General features: G+C 40.4%; 1 protein-coding gene across 3 annotated transcripts in view; it reads right to left on the minus strand.

Annotated features, from left to right (window-relative positions):
- PPP2R2B (protein phosphatase 2 regulatory subunit Bbeta) overlaps nucleotides 1-20,416 on the minus strand; it is a 401,537-nt gene that overhangs the window by 233,953 nt on the left and 147,168 nt on the right. Inside the window, exon 2 of one of the 3 annotated variants that reach the window (XM_010959614.3) lies at nucleotides 4,710-4,794. The exons of the other annotated variants lie outside the window; for them this stretch is intronic. Within the exon in view, the coding sequence (XP_010957916.1) occupies nucleotides 4,710-4,746 (37 nt within the window). The 5' untranslated portion in view covers nucleotides 4,747-4,794. The remainder of the gene's footprint in view (nucleotides 1-4,709; nucleotides 4,795-20,416) is intronic. 3 annotated transcript variants of the gene reach the window in all.

A 20,416-nucleotide genomic window follows, 5' to 3' on the forward strand; every position in this document is an offset into this window, starting at 1 on the left:
ACTAGGAATTTGATGGGTCACCCTTGTGATGAGTATAAGAAATGTCACTGGTAGGCTCTAGCAGTTTCTAAAGAAATAGGAGATCCCTTTTATCATATGGGTTATGAATGCATTGAAATGGACATTATGTGGAAGTGGACATAAGGGGATGTGGAAAAACAATCCTCTCCAGAAAAGGTCAACCATGGTGCTGATCATCTACTAGTCCTAATTCTTAAGGTCACGTTATCAAGCAATTGTGCTTTGTTTCACAAAATCCCAAATGCTACCATTCAGGCTCTCATCACTGTGCCTGGATTTCATGCAACAAATATTTCCTACGCACATCTATTATGTATCAGGCACTGTGTTAGACCCTGAGATAAATGCCTAGCAAGAGACACAAGGTTGTTAACTTCAAGGGGAGGAGACAGACAATACAGATTGATAGTCCTCTCAGATTAGTGAATTTCAGATATGTGTGTGATTAGTGCTGATGGGGAAAGATGTCACATTCTACATGAGTGAGATCATTCCTACTGTCTCAACATGATCCCAAGTGATCCAAAATCCTCACCGGGACAACCGGCACCATTATTACTCTGTGGCATCATGTAGACCACAGCGTTTGCACTTGATGAAGGATTAAAGGATTCTGTGTTTTAAGGTCATGGTCTCCCATAAGGATTTATATGTATTTACTTCCTCGGGTTAAATAGAAGACTAGGCAAGACACAAGGTGTATCTTTTCTAAAGAGTCATTATAATCCTTCCAAATCTCCAGTGCCGGTTTTGATGTAACCCGAAGGATCAAAGTGCCTTGTTCTCAAAGATGCATATCTCAACAGCACATCTGTTTCATGCCAAGAGAGTCTTCCCTGGGTTTTAGTGATAAGCACTGCAAAGGGCAGTTAACATCACAGAGAATCTGAAAGACACCTATGGAGAGATTGTAAATTTTGCCCCTTAAGTCAAGACTCTCTTGAAAACTATTACAAACCTTAAGGCCTGGGATAGTGTTTGGCACATAACTGGCCCTCAATAATTATGTGTTAAATGTTTGCTGCATGGAATGGAAATACTTGGAGGAAATCAGCTAGTGGAAGCATGGGACCAGAAATTGGAAACAGAAGTTAACTCTAGACCTCACATTTTCCGTCATAACTATGCTGTTCATAATCTAACTTTTTTCATAGGGTTGATACAGAGATGAGCAGGATAATTCACTTGAGAGAGATTTTTAAACTGCATGGAACTCCATGCTGTCATTGTACCTGTCGAGCTGAGGCAAGAGTACTGTGCTGGGTAGCTAGCCTAGAATAAAGGGGAAAAATGGTTTCAGCGATATACGGGCTGCCTTTATTGCCTTGTTAGTAACCCCTCTAATGCCATGGCCGCAGCATGCTGGGAGTCCAAACTGGCATTCCCTGGGGGACATTTTTTGAAGCAACAGAACATGAGATGAGATGGACGGTAGATTTTCTCCCAAATGACACTCATTGTGTTGGAAAGTCCTTAAACGCTTCTGAGATTGTTCATCTCTGTTAATCATGCCACACCCCTCTATGACTGGTCAGCACAAAATGAAATGAAGGTTTGCCAATTATCCAATTCTTTTCAAGGTCTTGGCTTCCAATATGGATAATCCAAAGCTCCAAATGGACTCTAAAAAATTCTGGACTACTCAGTTGACCTGTGAATGTATGTGTGTGTGTGTGTGTGTGTATATATTATCTTTCCTGCCATCACTTTTTTGCCAAGTAGACTGTGATCCTGTCACCGTGATGTTTGACAGTCCCAACACGCTCCTTGGATTTCTCTTCACTCTAATCAGCCATCACATTGTGAACTTAGGACTGTCTGCACTCGTATCACCCAAACAAGCAGGTCCGTGTTGCTGGCCAATGCATTAGCTGTCATTAGGAATAATTGAGAATGTTCGGAGAGAGGCAGTTGCAAACTCTTTGGGCACAAAGAGCATGTCTCCACTACAAAGGGGATGGCTGGCCCCACAATAGGGAGATCGACAATGAACTAAAATAATGAATTCTTCTGCATCGCAGTCCAATTCCAGAGGCTAATTGTTAGTTTGTTTAAGTCCTGCCTGAGGCCCCGATAAGGGGGGAGCTTCCCTTTGGAAGCTTCATGGAGCTAATGTGAAAGGCAAGAATGTGTAATTCAGATATACCCGTGAAATGCAAACAGTTCCATGTATTAATGGTCACTAATGACCTGTAATCAAGCTATGATTTGTTAGGTTAAAAACAAAGATGCAATTAGTTTATTTGTTCAGGAGTGTAAGCAGAAGAATTTATCAATCTGCTGATTGTTCTTCTCCATGGGAGACGCTGGGCTGGAGTAACGTTAGTCTTGAGCTGTGGGACCCCGGCGCTGCCACTGTCTGTTCCTAAGATTCTCCCAGCTTCCTGACCAACCCCTCTTAAGTCTCCTGTCTTCATCAAAAGGGGATGAAGAGGATACTGTTCTGGTGTCCTTTCTCTGTGGCTTTCCCTCTGGCTAAGCAAGCTGCTTCACACTAGTTTTTCTCTTTTTGCTCTCATACTACAGGATAACCGCCCATGGTCTTGTCTGTGTCCCCCACTGGGCCATGAGTTCCTTAACAGAAGAGTCCAGGTTTGTGTACCATATTTTTACATCTCTCGTACAAAGCATGGCACCAGGCACATAGTAAGTGCTCAGTAAATACTTAATAAACCAAGGGATGGATGGCAGACTCCGTTCATACCAACCTGCTGCCACATACCCCAGTATTATTTCTCCTGGGAGCACAATTTGGGCAATCAGAGCTCATCATCCATAATTTCATGTCACATACTGCTATTACACAATCTTAGCCTCACATTAAGAACTCAGTGCAATCTTAACCAAATCTAATGGACCCCATTTCTGAAGAAAGCAGCTTTACTTGTGAAAATAATGCCTTGAATGGCACTTTCATTTTGTTAACACACACACTCATTCATGTCATACCTCACGCTTATTCACAAAGCTACGCACCAAGCTTACAGGTTATAGTCACCAACCCTTTAGCACTTTGAAAAGGGCACCATCTCTTTACTTTCAAAGTGTTTTGCAGAAACATTTGGACCTGATGAGACATGCAAAAAGCCAGTATTCATCCTTGCTATTCTTCCTCAAAACCAGCTCTTAAAATTCTCACTCTGAACTCTTTCCCACTTGTAGCTTTAATGCATCTGGAAATTTTGAGTCTGATGTGATGCAGGCTCGAAAAACATGATCAAATAACCGAATAGTTTAATCCTTCCCTCTCCCTCCCTCTCGGAGGAGGGACAGAGGACATAAAAGTTGGAAGCTCCAGGGAAATCCATTCAAAATCCATCTAGTCTTACCTCACTGAAGTACCACCGCTGAGGACAAACCAAATATAACTCAGCCCTCCAATCAATACCATATTAGAATGCGTTGAAAATGTGACTTGGTTGGTAGGAATGAAAGAAGGGTACATTGAAATTACAACAGGCGTAAGTAAGCTCTTTATCCAAATAGGTCAGACAGAAAAAAATGTAAATTCTTCTATAGCAAGAAAAGAGCTCAACTCCACCTCACACCACAAACACCCCAAGGTATTATTTAAACACAAACCCTGTCTCTTAAGGTCTTATTATGAAACAGCACATTAAGAAATACAACCTTTATAAACATGTAAAGCTAAGGCTGCATAATTCCCTTGGGACACCACCCCTGCTACACCCTTGTCCACTGGCTGATGGAGACCATGCATAAACATGTACACATCATGTAAGTATACACATCTGCTTTGTGTTCTTCCCCCTTCAAGTCTTTGTCCATCTCTTTCATTTCATTTCCTTATGATAAGTATTTATTTGGAAACTCTTCTTTCCCCATTCCTTTTCTTACAAGGAGCTCTCCCCTTCTGAATGTCTTATTCTTCACTCTGTCTCCGAATTCTTCCCTACCTCTGTTACAAACTCCACCTCAAGGGAGAATCTCAGCTGATTCTTTTCCTTAAATAAAGATACATAGTTCTCTTGTACTAAATGTTATTCTCCAGGGCCCCAAAACACAGCCAAATGTGGAGGCTGAAAAGCTGAAGAGCCTCCCTGCACAGTTTCAAGCAATCAGTAAAAACAAGCTAGCAGAAGTCTTCACGCTCCCTCATCCCAGCCAGGTGGGACCATTTAGAGGTTATACTGAGAGGGATTCCAAATATTTAACACAGGTTAGAAGTTACTGTTTTTCCTACACAGGGATTTCTAGATCTGCTTCCTAATTCAAAATTACCCTTGTAGTAAGACCTTTCATTCTTCATGAAACACAAAGAAAGAAGTTCATATTGTCTTTCTTCGCCTGCTGATCCCAACCCTTTTCTTTGTTAGAGCAGTCAGTACCTCTGTCTGGTTCACCAGCTTGTTCTACATACTTCTCTGGTATCTATAAAGCAGGGTCTATTCTTATCTGGCCTAATCCCTCTCTCCTGGTAATTTTTGGCTAATTATTACTTGTCTTGGCTGTGTACCGATACATTTCCTCAAAACACGTTCTGAGTTCTCTTAGCTCTTAAAACAGTAAGTTCAACAATGCTTCTTATCTACAATATTTTTTTTTCTCCAAATGTGAATGAGTGAATTTGGGTCTCACAGAACAACTTTTAAGCAACAGGAACTACTCAACACTTCCATCTTGCTATTTTATGAAGAATAGTAGGTATAAATAATTTATACTAATACCTTTGTTTCCATAGGTGCTTTCATCTGGATAATTCATGCTTCATTATTGTGCCACTATTCTCTGTCTTGGGTTCTCCCTTGGGTCCTGTGACAAACACGGGGTTCAGATCCAGACTCCAGGAAGCAATGACGCTTCAACTTTTGTTACCACACACGGGTGCATTACACACTCCCCACGTCCCCCTCTAGAACCTGTGTGTGAGGTGGCTCCTGGCCTGTCAAAGTCCAGGCTAGTGAGGTGACGCCACCAACACTACACGATCTCTCCGTGCTTCAGCCTCCTCAACAGGAAGTGGGCTGCCTTCCGGTTTTGGAGAGGAGTGGTTTTCAAAGGCTTGCTCTGGGCCAGTGGCAGCAGTATCACCTGGGAAACCATTAGAATGCAAACTTTCAGGCCCCATCCCAGGTCTATTAAATTAGAAACTCTGGGGGGAGCCCAGCAATTGGTAGTTAACAAACACTCCAGGTGATTCGAATAACATTAGAGTTGAAAACAACTGACATAGGGCATCTGGGGAGTTTTTGTTTGTTTGTTTGTTTTGGGGAAGGGTTTTGAAGGGGAGGTAATTAGGCTTTTACTTATTCATGTATTTATTTTTTGACAGAGGTGCTGGGGATTGAACCCAGGACCTTGTGCACGCCAAGCATGTGCTCTACCACTGAGCTACACCCTCCCCCCATCTAGGGAGTTTTGAGGAAGCTTTTGGTGAAGAGAGCTATCTTCATTCAGTTAAAGATGGTCATATACCTAGAACTAAGCTTTTGAGGGAAGGCTTCATAGTGGAAGGCTAGGAGAAATGGGCAAAAAAAAAAAAAAAAAAAAAAAAATAGAGACTGCTCTGATACACAGAACAACTTTTAAGCAATTGGAACTATTCAGAAACAGGAGCAAGTCATTTGACTGATTACAAGAGGCTCCCTTTCTCTCAAAGTGTTCAGAGGGATGAGATTATACTCCAGCAGAATCCATGAATAAGGTAGTATAAGAACTACTAAAAATAAAGCAAGGTTTTAAAAAAAACAACTAAATTAAACCTTAATAGGAAGATTCAACATACCACTAATACAGAGAGGTCTATAATTAACCTATTATCATTAATTTTTTAATATCTCAAAGCTATTACCTTTAAAAACTATCCTACTGATGGTGCATAGAGTAGATAATGGGGCTTTGTTTCCTGATGCTTTATCTAATATTCAGAAAAGGCCAGCAGTTGCTTAGACTCTCACAAGATTCCATTTATTATTATACGAGATGACATTTATTATTTAAAAGGGATCAATCACCACCAGCGAGAACTGATACCAGATCAAAGATTAAGGTTGGGTGTTAACTTATGTCTCCTTTGTTCTGTAATCCAAATAACCATCTTCTATCAATAACGATCTTGCTATAGGACATTTAGATAACAGAACTAACATTAATGAAAATACAGCCTAACATTATTTAGCTTTTATTACCAACTATGTACCTGGCACTGTCTTGAGCACATCATATACAGTGTAGTATTTAACACTCACAAAAACCTTAGGTAGTTAAGCATTGTTATTTTCATTCTGTAGAGGAGGCACCTGGGCTCAGAGAGATTCAATAACTTACCCAAGGTCAAGGAACTAGCAATTGGTAAAGGCAGGACACAGACCCTGTGGTTTCGAGTCAGGGTTCTTAATCATATGAGTATTTTTTTTAATGTAACCCTAAACTATCTGGAGTTGGGATTGGAGGGCAGAAAGGACTGGTGTACCTGTGTAAATAACACTTATGATCATTTAAGGCTTCTAGCAATACTAAAGACAACCAAACAACCATTCAATTAATGGTCAATCTATGCAGGTACCGAACTAACCACTGTACAACTACTTTCTCACTTAATCCTTACAACAACCATAGAAGGTAGTTACTGTTATTGCCCTGGTTTTATATGTGGGTAATTATCATTAGATGATTTAAGTAATAAGCCCATCTTTTTAATAAAAAATGCTGCTCATATAGTTAAGTATAAATGAAGCAAAATATGTACAGAGAATGTAAAAGCCACTCAGTAAATGTAACTTCTCTGCCCTTATATTATGTTTCCAGGGATAAGAACCATGTTGATCATCCATAAGAATGGATGATCCATCCATTGTCTTTCTTACCTATTTTCCTACTTGTTCCACAACACAGCATACTAACCACTGTATGATCACAGCTTCTTACTTGTTCTAAAGGCAGATATTTGTGAGTTAGATATTTGGGTACAGTATGCAGTCTTGAAACAACTAAGTCCACTGGCTTCTCTACATCTTTATAATCACCAAACTCTACCTCTTTGAAGCCTGCACTATTGGTCAGGAGTATGGTCCCCAAATCAGCCCATTTGGCAACAGTAACAATGAATGACCTCAGGAATGAGACGTATTACACACCCAAGCCCATCAATCTAAGGGCTATGGTGTGCCAAGTTGCTCTACCCAAAGAACCTTGTGCCAAGGATGTAGGTAGCTGACATTTTGCAGAGATACTGAAGAAAAATGAACACTCTTCTGCCAAACTGCAAGATTTCATCTAGTTGAGAGTTCAGTGAAAGTTAATTTACTGAGCATTCTAATATCATGGAAAGAGCTCTGTTTCAGGAATCAGAATCTCTGGACCTCAGTCTTGTGTCCACCACAAACCAGCTATGTGTTCATGGGCAAGTTGAGTAACCTCACAGGATTTGCTTTTTCATTGGGGAAATGAGACTTGTTCTCCAAATTCTTTGTACATAGTAGATAAGAGTTGTGAAAATATTTTGCAGAAATACAAAACCCCATCAGAAGTGTAAGATGAGATTATTATTTTATGTAATTCCTTCCTTGCCTAAAATTTGGCTGCTAACATACCAAGCTGGTTAGCCAAGTTGGTTTACTGACAGACTAATCTGAAAGGCAAGAGGAAGGGGGATTGTCTAAAATGGAAAATTATCAGCTGTATCAAGGATATCCATGGAACTATGTGCTCAGTTGTTTTGATGGGATTCATTTCTAATGGCCTTACTTCTCTGTAAGCTTGGAAAATCCCTAGACCAGTGAATGTTCATATAAAATAGGCTGAGAAACCTTTTCATGCAAGCAAAAAGGATTATCAACAAACCACTACATCACTAAATGAGACATAAGACATTCATGGTAGCTCAACAACAGCAAATGGAGTCTCAATCTATTTTACCAAAGACACCTTTAGATGCCTATTCAGATTTTCTTTCTTTTTTCGTGGGGGGAGGTAATTAGGTTTATTTTATTCATTTTTGGAGGAGGTACTGGGGATTAAACACAGGACCTCATGCGTGTAAAGCATGTACTCTACCACTTGAGCTGTACCCTCCCCCCCATTCAGATTTCAAGGTGCCAAGTTATTTACCCTTGCAAGTCTACATTAGAGAGTAAAATTTAGCCTATATGTAGATTGACTGGAACAGCAGTAAAAGGAGACAGTGAGAAGGGCATATTTATGTAGGAAGAAAAAAAGAAATTCCATCTGGAGTTAAACTTGGAGAGATGAATAAAAGATAGCATTTAGTACTACTGACTGTTTTTACATCTTATTGAGAGGATTCAACCAAGAGACTCAAGAGCAAAGAGATAAAAATCAAGGAAACAATTTCTTTGATGCCTTTGCATTTACCTTGGACTACGGTTTCCCCTCAAGTTATTTGACATATTGGAATGGCTTTGAGATGTGACCTAATCATTCTGCTTTTCATATTATAGCTCTTTTAAAAAAATATTTTGAGGTCAACACAAATAAGTAAAAGTAAAGACCATAAGTATAAATTTTTCTTGGGCCTGTATTTGGAAAGGTAAAAAAATTTTCAAGTCATTGTTTGTAATGCTATAAAGCTGATTGCTTGATAAGTCACTCAAACTCCTGGTCTAGATCGTCTTACTAAAGTTTTCCCTCAGTATAGCAAAAACAGAGGTTAGGGAGGTTGCTGAGACCATGGTCAATGACTGAGAAGGAAACTGAGGTGTCTCAGTCATAAAACACACCATACCTTCCAAAGCCAAGATCATCTCATGAGTGGATGGTGGTGTTTTCCTATCTCCATTTCCCTCATAAAACATACCTATGATCTGTCACTAACAGCCACTCTGCAATATACTACAGTTGACCTGCTGCCCCCATGAGCAGACCTCTCCAGTGGGCCTGGTTGTCACTAATACACTGATTGAAGATTTTAAGACTGGCTTTGGCAAAACATGCCAGAAATTCCTTCAGGGTAATTAAAACCACCTTCTGTGTCAATAAACAGACTGTGAGATCCTTCATGTACAAAGGGGCTGGCTCTGACCTAGAGGCTCTAGGACATTTTTTCTTAGATGGCTTTTCCATCACTGCAATTGATTTTCACTGACTTATTCAGATCCTTTCTCAGCCCCCTTGTGGAATGACTGGTTGAGCTCAGAGATATCACCTTACCTTTCCTGTTTAAGCAAAGACACAGGACCAAAGGGGCTCTGAACCTAAGGGCCAAGCTCATTGCCAAAACCCTTTCATCCAGACCTACAGTTAAGAGAGCTTGAATGGAATTCTTGTTACAGAACTTCACAGCTACTAGCGTCCACTGATCACCACTCTTCCAGGGTTCAATCTGATTTTCATCTGAAGAATTATTAATGTGACTTCAAAGTAAAAGGAAGAACTCAGATGAATACAGATATTCAGAAACTTGTTCTTTGCACATAACAGACACTCTATGAATTATTTTCTCCCATAATTCCAGCTTTATAATTTTTATTATGTAAACAATGCATATACTTATTGGAAACTATTATACATTAGAGAACATAAAGATAAATAGTAAAAATTACTAAAAATCCCATCAGCCTGAGGTAAGTCTCATTAATATTTTGGCAGCTTTTCTTTTCATTGAATTATTTCTTTTTAAAATTTTTATTATTTGGGGGGGATTGGGTTTATTTATTTTTATTTTTTAATGGAGGTTTGAGGGATTGAACCCAGGACCTCGTGCATGCTAAGCATGTGCTCTACCACTGAGCTATACCTCCCCACTCTGTTCATTGAATTATTTATGTACATATACAGAAATTTAAGCAGGAGGAATCAATTATACTCTTCTTGTCACAGGTGTGGTGAACGATAAATTTTTGGTTTTTTTTTTTTTTTTTACTTCTTCCCTCCTCCTTGTAACCAATGTTAATAACCTTTTTATATATTTTATTCATACTGATATCATCATAGACCAATTCATATGGCATGAATGAGGCTTCGGTTGCTCAGTAATAGTTGTTGAATGTTTAAAGAGTAAAACAATAGAACAAGAACAAATGAATGGATGAAAAAATAAATAATCGGCTATGATCTTAATTAGCCAGTACAATTTCCAAGTGATTGCAAAAATCATATGGCACATCTTGCGACCCCTCTCCTGTACCTTTAAACCCTAGTGAGGATAAGACAACCTGGCTTCAACATGTTAGAGGGAGCTCCAAGTTTAAACTCCCATAAAGAATATGTAACTGGCTGCTGCCCTAACTACAGAGACATAATCAGTTTACTCTCAAACTCAAAACCGTTTCAAAAACCATTTACTAAGTACCTGTATGCCAAGTACTACACTGTCCTCTGTAGGATAAACTAAAGGATTAAAGATATGATTGTATCCCAGGAATTTCTTTCCAGTTGAGGAGACAACATTTAGGTCTGCCTCCTTCTGGCAGGCTGTCTGAACTTGGACCTCAGTTTCAGCATTCATGAAATGGGGATGAAACCTAGACATCACAGGATTGTTGTTATGATTTAAAAAAAGAGTAAAACAATGCCACTTTCAGCAACATGAGTGGACCTTGAGATTGTCAATCTAAGTGAAGTAAGCCAGAAAGAGAAAGAAAAATATCATATCACTTATATGTGTAATCTAAAAAAATGAGACAAATGAACTTATTTACAAAACAGAAACAGACTCACAGACATAGAAAACAAACTTATGGTTACCAGGGGGGAAAGTGGTGGGAAGGGATAAATCAGGAGTTCGGGATCTGCAGATACTAACTACTATATATAAAATAAACAACAAGGTCCTACTGTATAGCACAGGGAACTATATTCAATATCTTGTAATGACCTATAATGAAAAAGAATATGAAAGGGAATATATATATATCTGAATCACTATGTTGTACACCAGAAATCAACACATCATAAACTGACTATGCTTCAACTGAAAAGAAGAAAATAATTCAAGGAATTCAGGAAAAGCATCATGGGAAAATGTGGATGAGAGGCAGGCCCTGTAGATATCAAGGACGGGGAAACGGTGTTTATAGGAGCGGGGAAACGGTGTTTATAGGAGCGGGAAAACAGTGTTTATAGAGCGGGGAAACGGTGTTTATAGGAGCAGGGAAGCAGGAATGGCCTGGGTTAGTGAGGACCCCGCACCAGCCAGCCTGCTTGGTTTGAAGATGAGTGAGGAGAGACTCAGGTGGATGAGGGGACAGGCAGGAAACAGTAAGGTTTATAAGCACAGGAGAAAATTGTGCAAAGGCTAATCTTCTTAAAGGGTCAAACAAAAGAAGGAAAATATTTTTTTTGCCTTTTTAGCACGTGCCAATTTCTAGATCAAGGCCAACCATATGAGTGACTCAAAGGCAACCTGCTTGTCACATAACTGGAAAAAGAAAAAAAAAAAAACCTGGCCTGCACAATGGGCTCAAATCCAAGCTTCTTAGACTTATAGGAAAAATTCTGATCGGAAAATTTCCATCTCAAATTGTGCTGAGGAAGCTGAGGGACTGAGTAAGCATGTTGGCAGCAGAAGCACAATATGATAATCAGTCTGCTTTTGCATTTTTCACCACAGCGCACAGAGTTCTTCAGGTCCTGGGGAGACCTTAGTAAGTTTTGATCTCTGACCCAGCAAGGGGTCAGAGAACCGATAAGGAAATACACTTTGTTCACAAATGGAACTGCACCAAGAACTTTCCCCCTACATCCTATGAAGTGACCAGAGGGGTTCAGACTTCCAAAGCAGAGTATGTTAGTTTCACCCAGGCTAATCCTACAAAACGGGAATGGGATTAGATATTAACTTTGTAAGAGACATGAGTCAGAAGCACTGAACTGTCTCAGTCTCTTCTGGTAGCTCAGGGTTCCAGGGCAGCTATTCTCCCCCCTCTGGTGTATCTTCTCTTTTTAAATGAGCAGCACTGATGAATTCCTGGAATTATGTCCCCATGGATCTGCCTTGCTCTAATCAATACTCTTCCCACTCCATCCCACTTGCCCTGGCTTCCCAGACAGCAGAGAAAGGAGATGAGAGAAAGATTTTAATATTACCATCTCAAATCATCATTGAAACTTGATGTTCCTAAAAGCTGTTTTTAATACTTTTAGTCCCCAGTGGAAGCAACTGTATCTCCTACTAACCATCACAAATCTTTATCCATTCATCCATCCATCCATGCATCCATCCATGCATCTTTTAAATTTTATCTACTGAACACTTAGGTTATAAACTGTGTATAGTTTTTAAATACTTTATAGAATTTTAAATAAAAAATATTTTAAAGAACTTAGTATTCTCACTGTAATACCTCAAAATACTTCAGAGAAAGAAAAATGCCCCAAATACTCAAGCAAGATGAACTGAGACTTCAAATAGACTCCCAACTATAATTCCCGAAGACTAATGAAATGCAGTTGACCCTTGAACAACATGGGATTGAACTGTGCAGGTCTACTTGTACACGGTTATTTTTAATAGTAAATACTGGAGTATCACACAGTCCATGATTTGTTGAATCCGTGAGGAACCAGGAGTACAGAGCACTGCCTATAAATTATAAATTATACCTAATCAACTTTCACGTTGTTCAAGGGTCAACTATACTTTAGAAAGGGACTAAAAATCATTCACTCAAAATGTAATCCCAATGGTAGTTTATAAAATTTCTATGTTTCATTTTCATCAAATCATGCTCCCAATATCTGAAGGAAAACAAGAGGAGTCGGTTAATCTTGAGCCAATGATAGAGTCTAGTTTTCACAGATTTATCTGGGTTCAAATTGCATTCAGCCACATATATAGTATTAACAAGAAAAAGTTAACACAGCTTTCAAAAATGTCAGATTGGAACCCCACAAGAGGCTAACTCATTAAACAACCATACTGGTTGTCATATTGGGTCAATCATTCTTTGAAATTACCTACTCACCAGTTTGAGGAAAATTAACATTTCTAGGTCAGCAGGGTTCATATACTTATCTACAACTGGTGCCCTGGAACCAGGAGAGTCATTTTATTTAATATAGGTGGGCCAACTAGATCCCAGAGAACAAGCTACTCACCCATGTATTTAATAGCAGAGGTGGAGCACTGAGCTCGCTTCCCTACTAGGAAGGGGAAAAGCACCAGGGCTTTGGGGGAGGACAAGGGCAATGTGACCAAATTAAAGCTCAGTGGTTATGTCTTTATGATTTTTTTTCTGATTTGCACCCCACATACGTTCCCTGGGATGAACTTAAACACTCTAAAAATGTGTGACAATGTAAAGTAAAATAGAGACCCAACAAACCTGGGACAGAGCCATAGCAATTACAAAGGCACTCATGGTACCACTTTTGAAGAAGACAATTTATTAATATTGTCTAGAAACTTAATTGTTCCTACCACTTAACCCAGCAATTCTGACTTTAGGCACTTGTTCTAAGAAAATCGCTAGAGAGATGACTTAGATTCATACAATCATTTATCACACAAATATGATAGCAAGATATTGGAAATAATCTAAACTTCCAGCATTGGGTGATTGGTAAAATTATGGTTTAATTATAGGATGTTGCAAAAGAATGCTCACAGTATTGTGTTTGGGACCAAAACAAAACAAAACAAAAATAGATATGACACTATTTTACATATAATTCCTATACTCCTCCATCTCTCTCTCACACACACATGTGCGCGCGCGCACACACACACACACACACACACACCCCTACATACCCCCAGAAGAAAATGCATCAAATATGTTTATAATGATTATGTTTGGGGCTAGAGGTAAATTTGATCTTCTTTTTTACACTTTTCTTTATAATCCAAGTTTTCATCAGGGAGCATATATTTTTTTCTCTCATAGCCCCTATTCTTTTCTTACATAGCATTTAACTAAATTTATATTCATGTTCTTTTATCTGTGTTTATTTAATGTGTGTTTTCCCAATAAAATGAGAGGAGGGTATATATATATTTTTAAATTGCATACCTGGGTTTTTGGGGGGGCATAGTACCTGCTATATAATAAGAATTTTAAAAATGACTACTGAGTGAGCAATTGCAGGTACATTATGTAGAAGATGTATGGGGATGTAGGGGGTTCTAAGGCACTATCAACAGTCTGTCACATCTCTAGTCTCCAGTTCATTTGCTCAAACAATACATCATTTTCCTTGCTTAGTTTTGCCTCCTAAGGTCACACAAGACTCCATTCTCCATTAGGAATGCCTTTGCTTTTCCTCTCAACCTGTCAGAACCCCACCAAGACCCCACTTTTCCCACGAGGCTGTTCCTGTTCAGGGAAGCATCCCTTTCGCCCTCACCACACTCACTCACTGGGAAGATCAACTTTTTTGAACTTTATTGGGTTCCAAACACGTTTTTGAACAGGGTTCAGCAAACTAAGGTCCATGGGCTGCCACTTGGTTTTGTAAACAGTTTTGCTACAACACAGCCATGCCCACATACTACAACGGCAGAGGGACACAGACTGTATGGTCAGGAAGGACTAAAATATTTATTATCTGGCGCTTTACAGGACAATTTACCAACCCTGTTCTAAAGCACCTACATACTTGTGCAAAGTGCAGATAATACCAAATTTTTATCCTATTAGGTTATTCTTAGGGCAAAATAGGATCCAAAGTATATTGCAAGAGCTTAGTAAAAAAGAAATTATTTATATATAATGCCTAATAATTAATAAATAATATACCTAGTTTTTTTTCTTAAGAACATACATTTTTGTGTCAGACAGACCTGCTTTCAAGTCCTGAATCTGCTAATTGATACTGGTCAGATTACACAACTTGTCTAAACCTCCGTTTTGTCATATATTCTCCCATTTCCTTATTAAACATGTCATGAGTGCTATTTACCAGGCACTGTACTAGGAGATGGATAATAGACAATGGCGAATAAGACCTAAAAGTCTCACCAATTCAGCCTTAATTGTACATACAGCTGAGGGTTGTTGTGACAATTAAATGATACACACACATACACAGCTATTATCATACATACATGCATACACACCAATGTAATATACAATATATACACACATACATAATATATAGATATATCATATATGGTATATATAGAGTTCTTAACTCAGTTCTTGGTACACTGTAGGTACTCAGATGATGGCTCTTCCTCCTTTTGATAATTACAACAGAAGCTCTTTTAACAGAACTCTAAGAAGCTGACTTACTGGATGAAAAAAATGCCTTCAATTCCCTCTGTAAAATGGGTCTCTAGACTGCCCTGTACTCAAAGGTAACTTAGTAGGCGAATCTCTGGCTCACCGGCACACCTCTGCTTCTGGTTGAGTTGCATGTCTACTGAGAGTCAGCTGTATTTGCTCCCTAATCTCCTGATGCTGCGTATACTTGCTATTTAATGAAGTATCATGGAAGGTGATGAAAAGAATGGTGTAAAAAGGAAGAGAATGATTGTTTCCTATGAAAATGAAGTTGAATGCTTTCAAAAGATGACCAAGAACTGTCAATTCAATGTGGAAGAGAGAAAAGACTGGGGACAATCAAAAAAATTTAGAAGGATCTGTAGAAAGATTACTTCTCAGGTGTCTAGACTCACTCAACTGTAAGGAAACCAAACCCAGGCAAGATCTTTATCATTTTGGGTGTGGTTTGTGCAAGAAAAATCAGCAGACCCATATTCCAAGATGAAGCCTTGATTCTTCAACAGGCTCTTGATCAAAATTAGGCAATGCTGTTTAAAATAGGTGTATTATTTTTATGATTCTCTGCCTTAGCTTTTCCAATTTACCATCAACTACTGGTCCCAAATGGATGGAGTGAGAGAGGGATACTTTTGTATTCATTTAATACTCACATACAAACCATAACATGTTAGGCAGGGGGCAAGTTGCCTCATCCCCTGTCATACTTTATAGGCAAAAAGAATAATCAGAGAGATGGAGTGACTTGTCCAAGGCCTCAGAACTCGTACTGCTCGAGTTGGGTCTAGAGCCAGGCAGGCTTGGATTCCACCATCTCGGCCACGGGTGATAACAGAGAGGCAAACACAGCGCAGACTCACCCAGCCTGGCTTGTATGATTAAGTACATTTTGAGAAGAACAGAGTGTCATCTGCCCAAATAGATGGAAAGATACATGAGAACAAGAACTTATATATCCCCACTCTTTTCAGCATCACTAGTATAGCAGCTGGCAAGAAATAAAATAATTTTGTGGGATTTGATGAATTTTCTTCCCTACTTTATAATGAGGTGGGAAGCCCCGTGAAAAAGATGGCAGGACCCCCAGGCAGGGCCACTACTCTCCTGCCAGCACCATTCACTTCCCTGGCCCAGCGGCATTATCTGGCTTTTTAACTGGGAAATGGCTTACTTTAGGAAAGCGGAACTTATCCCTAAGATTCTATTGGTTCCCTGAGCTAACTCCTGATTGGTCCATTTGTAGTGCCTCATTTGCATAGAGCTCACTCCTGATTGGTTCATTTCTGTTGCTCCTGATTGGTTCATTTCTATCACTCGTGATTGGTCCATTTCTACAAAGCGTGTTCCTAATTAGTCACCTTTGTTACATCTTATTTGCATATGATGTTGTGAAGTATAGACTGGCAGCCTATAAAAGCCTGTGTAAACCTACAGATGGGGTCCAGAGCTTGGAGTGTTAACTCCTCTGGGCCCACTGGCATAATAGACCTGAGTTCTCCAACTCTCCAATTGCTGCTTGGTCTCTCACCTGGATCCAGGTTGCTGTCACAACTGAGCTGTGACACACTTTGCTGCAATAGTAACAGTGGCAGAAATAGGGGCTTCCGGTTTCTCAAGGAATCAGGTTCACATGGGGTTTACAGCCCCCTCCATGGAGCACACAATAGCAGGGGAGACGTTCCCTTGTGCCTGTCAGACTGTGTCACTCAGAACTCAGCTTCACTGATTGGCACCTACTCTCCCCTGTCAGTGTGGTGAGATGAGCAGCGCCCTGCTCACCAGATGGTTATTTGTTCCACCAGCCACCTTTGCTGCATCCCTGATTCATTCCAGCCCAGGACAGTCTCCAGCATTCATGCTGCAAGGCAGCTCCTGCCAACAACTTTGCCAAATGGCTCCTCTCAAAGTCATGGGCCGCCCAGACAGACTGGCTCCTCCATCTGCAGCACCTTTTGGCAAAGAGACGACTCCCTTTCTGGCTCCACTTCTTGGCTGCACCAGAGCCTTCTTGCCAGAAGGATGATCTGACCCATCAGTACATACAGCCAGACTTGGCATTGTCAGGCCATTTAAAGCCTCTGTCTGTGTCCCCCAGACTCACCCCGGAGCACAATGTCAGAACACACAGAACAGACTTAGATGATCACAAATACAGATGTAGTGCATCATGGAAACTTAGAGCCTGGAAAATCTATAGAGAGCATACCTCCCCTCTCCCATCTTCAGCCTCATTTTAATAGATTAGGAGACTGAAGCCCAGAGAGTAAAAGTGACTAATTATGGTGGCAGGACTGGGAATAACACCCAGGTCTGCTCATGTGCATTCCAAACTACTGCTTACCATAAAGACTGCATGGCCTTCCAATTTCCCCCTCTGCTCATTTTCAAACTCTAGATAAAAATTAGACCCTTTGAATCGGGATTGATTCAATGGAGAATTTCTTTAGAAAAAAATGAATAATAATTTTTCTGCGTCAGCATCATGACTTAAAAAAAACCACCACCCCCCCAAAAAAAAACCAGGCACGTCCATATACTACAGTTCCCTTGTGGATGGATGGAAATGTGTTTTCTAGCTTTTTATGTTACATAAAACATATGGACAGATCTGGACATGACTCCTATTCTGCCACCTACTGTTGGGGGGCCTTGGACAAGTAATCTCATTTGGTTTCACCTTGTCACTTCAGGGATATAAGGAGAGTAGCAACTAGAAAATACTTTAAAGCCCGAAGTTTGCTCCTGGCACACAGCAAGCCCTCTGCACGTGCTAGTAATCAACATGATTCTGTACTAACACTCAAATCCACAGAGGGTTAATACACCATATTATGTACCTATACATAGGTATGCCAGGTATTTCCATTTCTTATAGTAGGAAATTCAAGTTCATGAGGCTATCCAAGGTTATTCAGAGATTAAAAAAAAAAAAAAAAGAAGGACTAGAGATTCCTTCTTGTCCTTTGCTAAGAAACAAGGACAAGCATCATGGCTTTAAAGATGCTACAATCAGGAAGGAGCATGTTTAAACAAAAACACATACACATGAACAATCACTGCAGCATCTTATGTAATACAAAAAACCGGAAAGCACTTTTCCATCCATCCAACTGTGGTACAGTCACACCAAGGGGCACTATGCAGCCGTTAAAAAGAACAAGACCAATGTACGTGTCCTGACATGGAAAGGTCTTTCAGATCTATCACTGAGTGGGAGAGAAAACAAAGTGCAAATAAAATGAGCAGTATGCATTCGGCTACACAAACAGTCCCTCCCCCAGTGTGTATCTCTTCACGTATATTTAAAGGTATGAAAGTGTACACAAAGGTGGCTTGAGGAAGCAGAGCAACACTGACAATGGTAACTCTGGGCAGGGAGGTGGGGTGGCGTCAGGGTGGAGGGTGATTCATGCTTTGCTTTATCTACTTCTATGATGCCTGAATCCTTTCAAGTAAAAAGGCATTTATGCATTATTTGCCTTATAAATAAAGACATAAAGGCAGAGAGCAACATGAAAGACAATACAGCTGTAGTGAACCAACAGACCTCCTAACTTGGGTGTCCCTGGCCCCGACCTGACTTCTGCAAAGTCACATGAGCAATGCTACTCTCCTCAAGTTTCCTGTACAGCTCTCCTCTTAGGTAAAATACTTCCTGGTGGTATTCTGTACTTAGGGACCCAAGTTTTGCCTTCCAGACCACCTGGGAGTGCTCAGCATCCTGCTGCAATGCTCCACATGAGAGCCCTTGACAGCTTTTCCATGCTTCACATCCTTGTGCATCTGGTGACGGCCACAGAGCTGAGACCCTTGCATAAGAGGAGGAAGTGGCCTGCCATTCTGCAACTACTTGAGGTTCATGACTTCATGGATTCAAGGCAGTGAAATCAGCCATGATGATGGAGGGGGCTGCCAGGCCCCCAGCATGAAGCCCAGTACACCTGGAAGGCATCCTCTCACAGGTAAGGCACTCTTTGGCACACTCTTCCAGCAGACCTTATCTTTCTCAGGTGAAAATCCTGCTCGTAGAGGCCCCTCTAGACCCTTAGACTCCATGCATCGTTTTGCCTCTTACCCACAAAATCCTCTTCATTTCTTTACGTTTCCTAGAAGCAATCAGGTCTCTGTCTTCTAAAGCATAGAAATGGGAGTCTGACACACCCATCCTTTTCCAGGACCCATGATGATCTTTGCTCCAAAGAAACCATTTGTACCAATTAGTTGTCCATGGATTTCACACATCACTCCCACTATTTCCATAGTGAACTCGCAGCATAACAATTAAAGGGTTCCTGGATTATTTACGACAAACTCCTAGTGGTCTCGTAATAAGAATCTGTGCTTCCACTGGGAGAGTTATGTCAGAATTGGTTTGTTAGGTCAGAGCTGATTTTCAGCCTCATTCTAGAGTTCTATTGGAAAGGCAACAGAAGGAAATTTGGTGGTAAAAATGACAAGCATAGTGAAAGCAAACTCATCTTTTTTAATGGGAGATGGGTGGAGCACCACCAGAGAGTTGCTCTGGCCAAAATGAGGCTTCAGATACCCCCACATTTATGTGCAAAAGGACATCTGCCACCACCCAGCTGCCCCTGTCCCACTTCTTTTTGCTCTGCTCCAGGAAACTCTATGAGCTGCCACCAGCTTTGGAGAATGCATGACTGCATGGCTCAGTGGGACCATCTCAGCCCAGGCTGGGAACTGCAATGTGAACGTCCCAGACAGCAGGTGAGGGACATGGAGAAGGCTCTAAAAATCCAGCTAATTTTCATACTTTCAATGCTCAATTCCATAAGTATTTTTCTTCTTTTCTTATTAGAGAGTAGAATAAATCTACAGGAGTAAGTCAGCCAAGGATTCTGGCACCGGGTAGGGAAATTCAGCTTCCTCTCTGCAGGTCAAAGAGGAAGGCCCAGGCATGCGCAGCGCTGCACTGGGAAGAGATGGACCTGGTAACTGAGTAGCACTGAATAAGTACCACGGGCATGTATGCAGACGGCAGAACATAACCTGCATTTTTTCCCCCTAAAACCCAGCCAAGCGACAACAGGGGTGGGCAAAGAACACTTGCCTAGAATCAGGCACTGGTTTCAATCTGGTTCTGCCATGTATAAGTATGTGACCTTATCCAAGTTTTCTTGCTTCTCTAAACTTTACAATTTCTTATTCTGATAAATGGGGCTAACACACCCATTCTTTCAGAGTCACTGAAGGAGATTCAGTGAGTAAACACATGAGAAACACCTAGGAAA

This window comes from Camelus bactrianus, chromosome 3 (genome assembly GCF_048773025.1).
Source record: "Camelus bactrianus isolate YW-2024 breed Bactrian camel chromosome 3, ASM4877302v1, whole genome shotgun sequence".
Lineage (NCBI taxonomy): Eukaryota > Metazoa > Chordata > Mammalia > Artiodactyla > Camelidae > Camelus > Camelus bactrianus.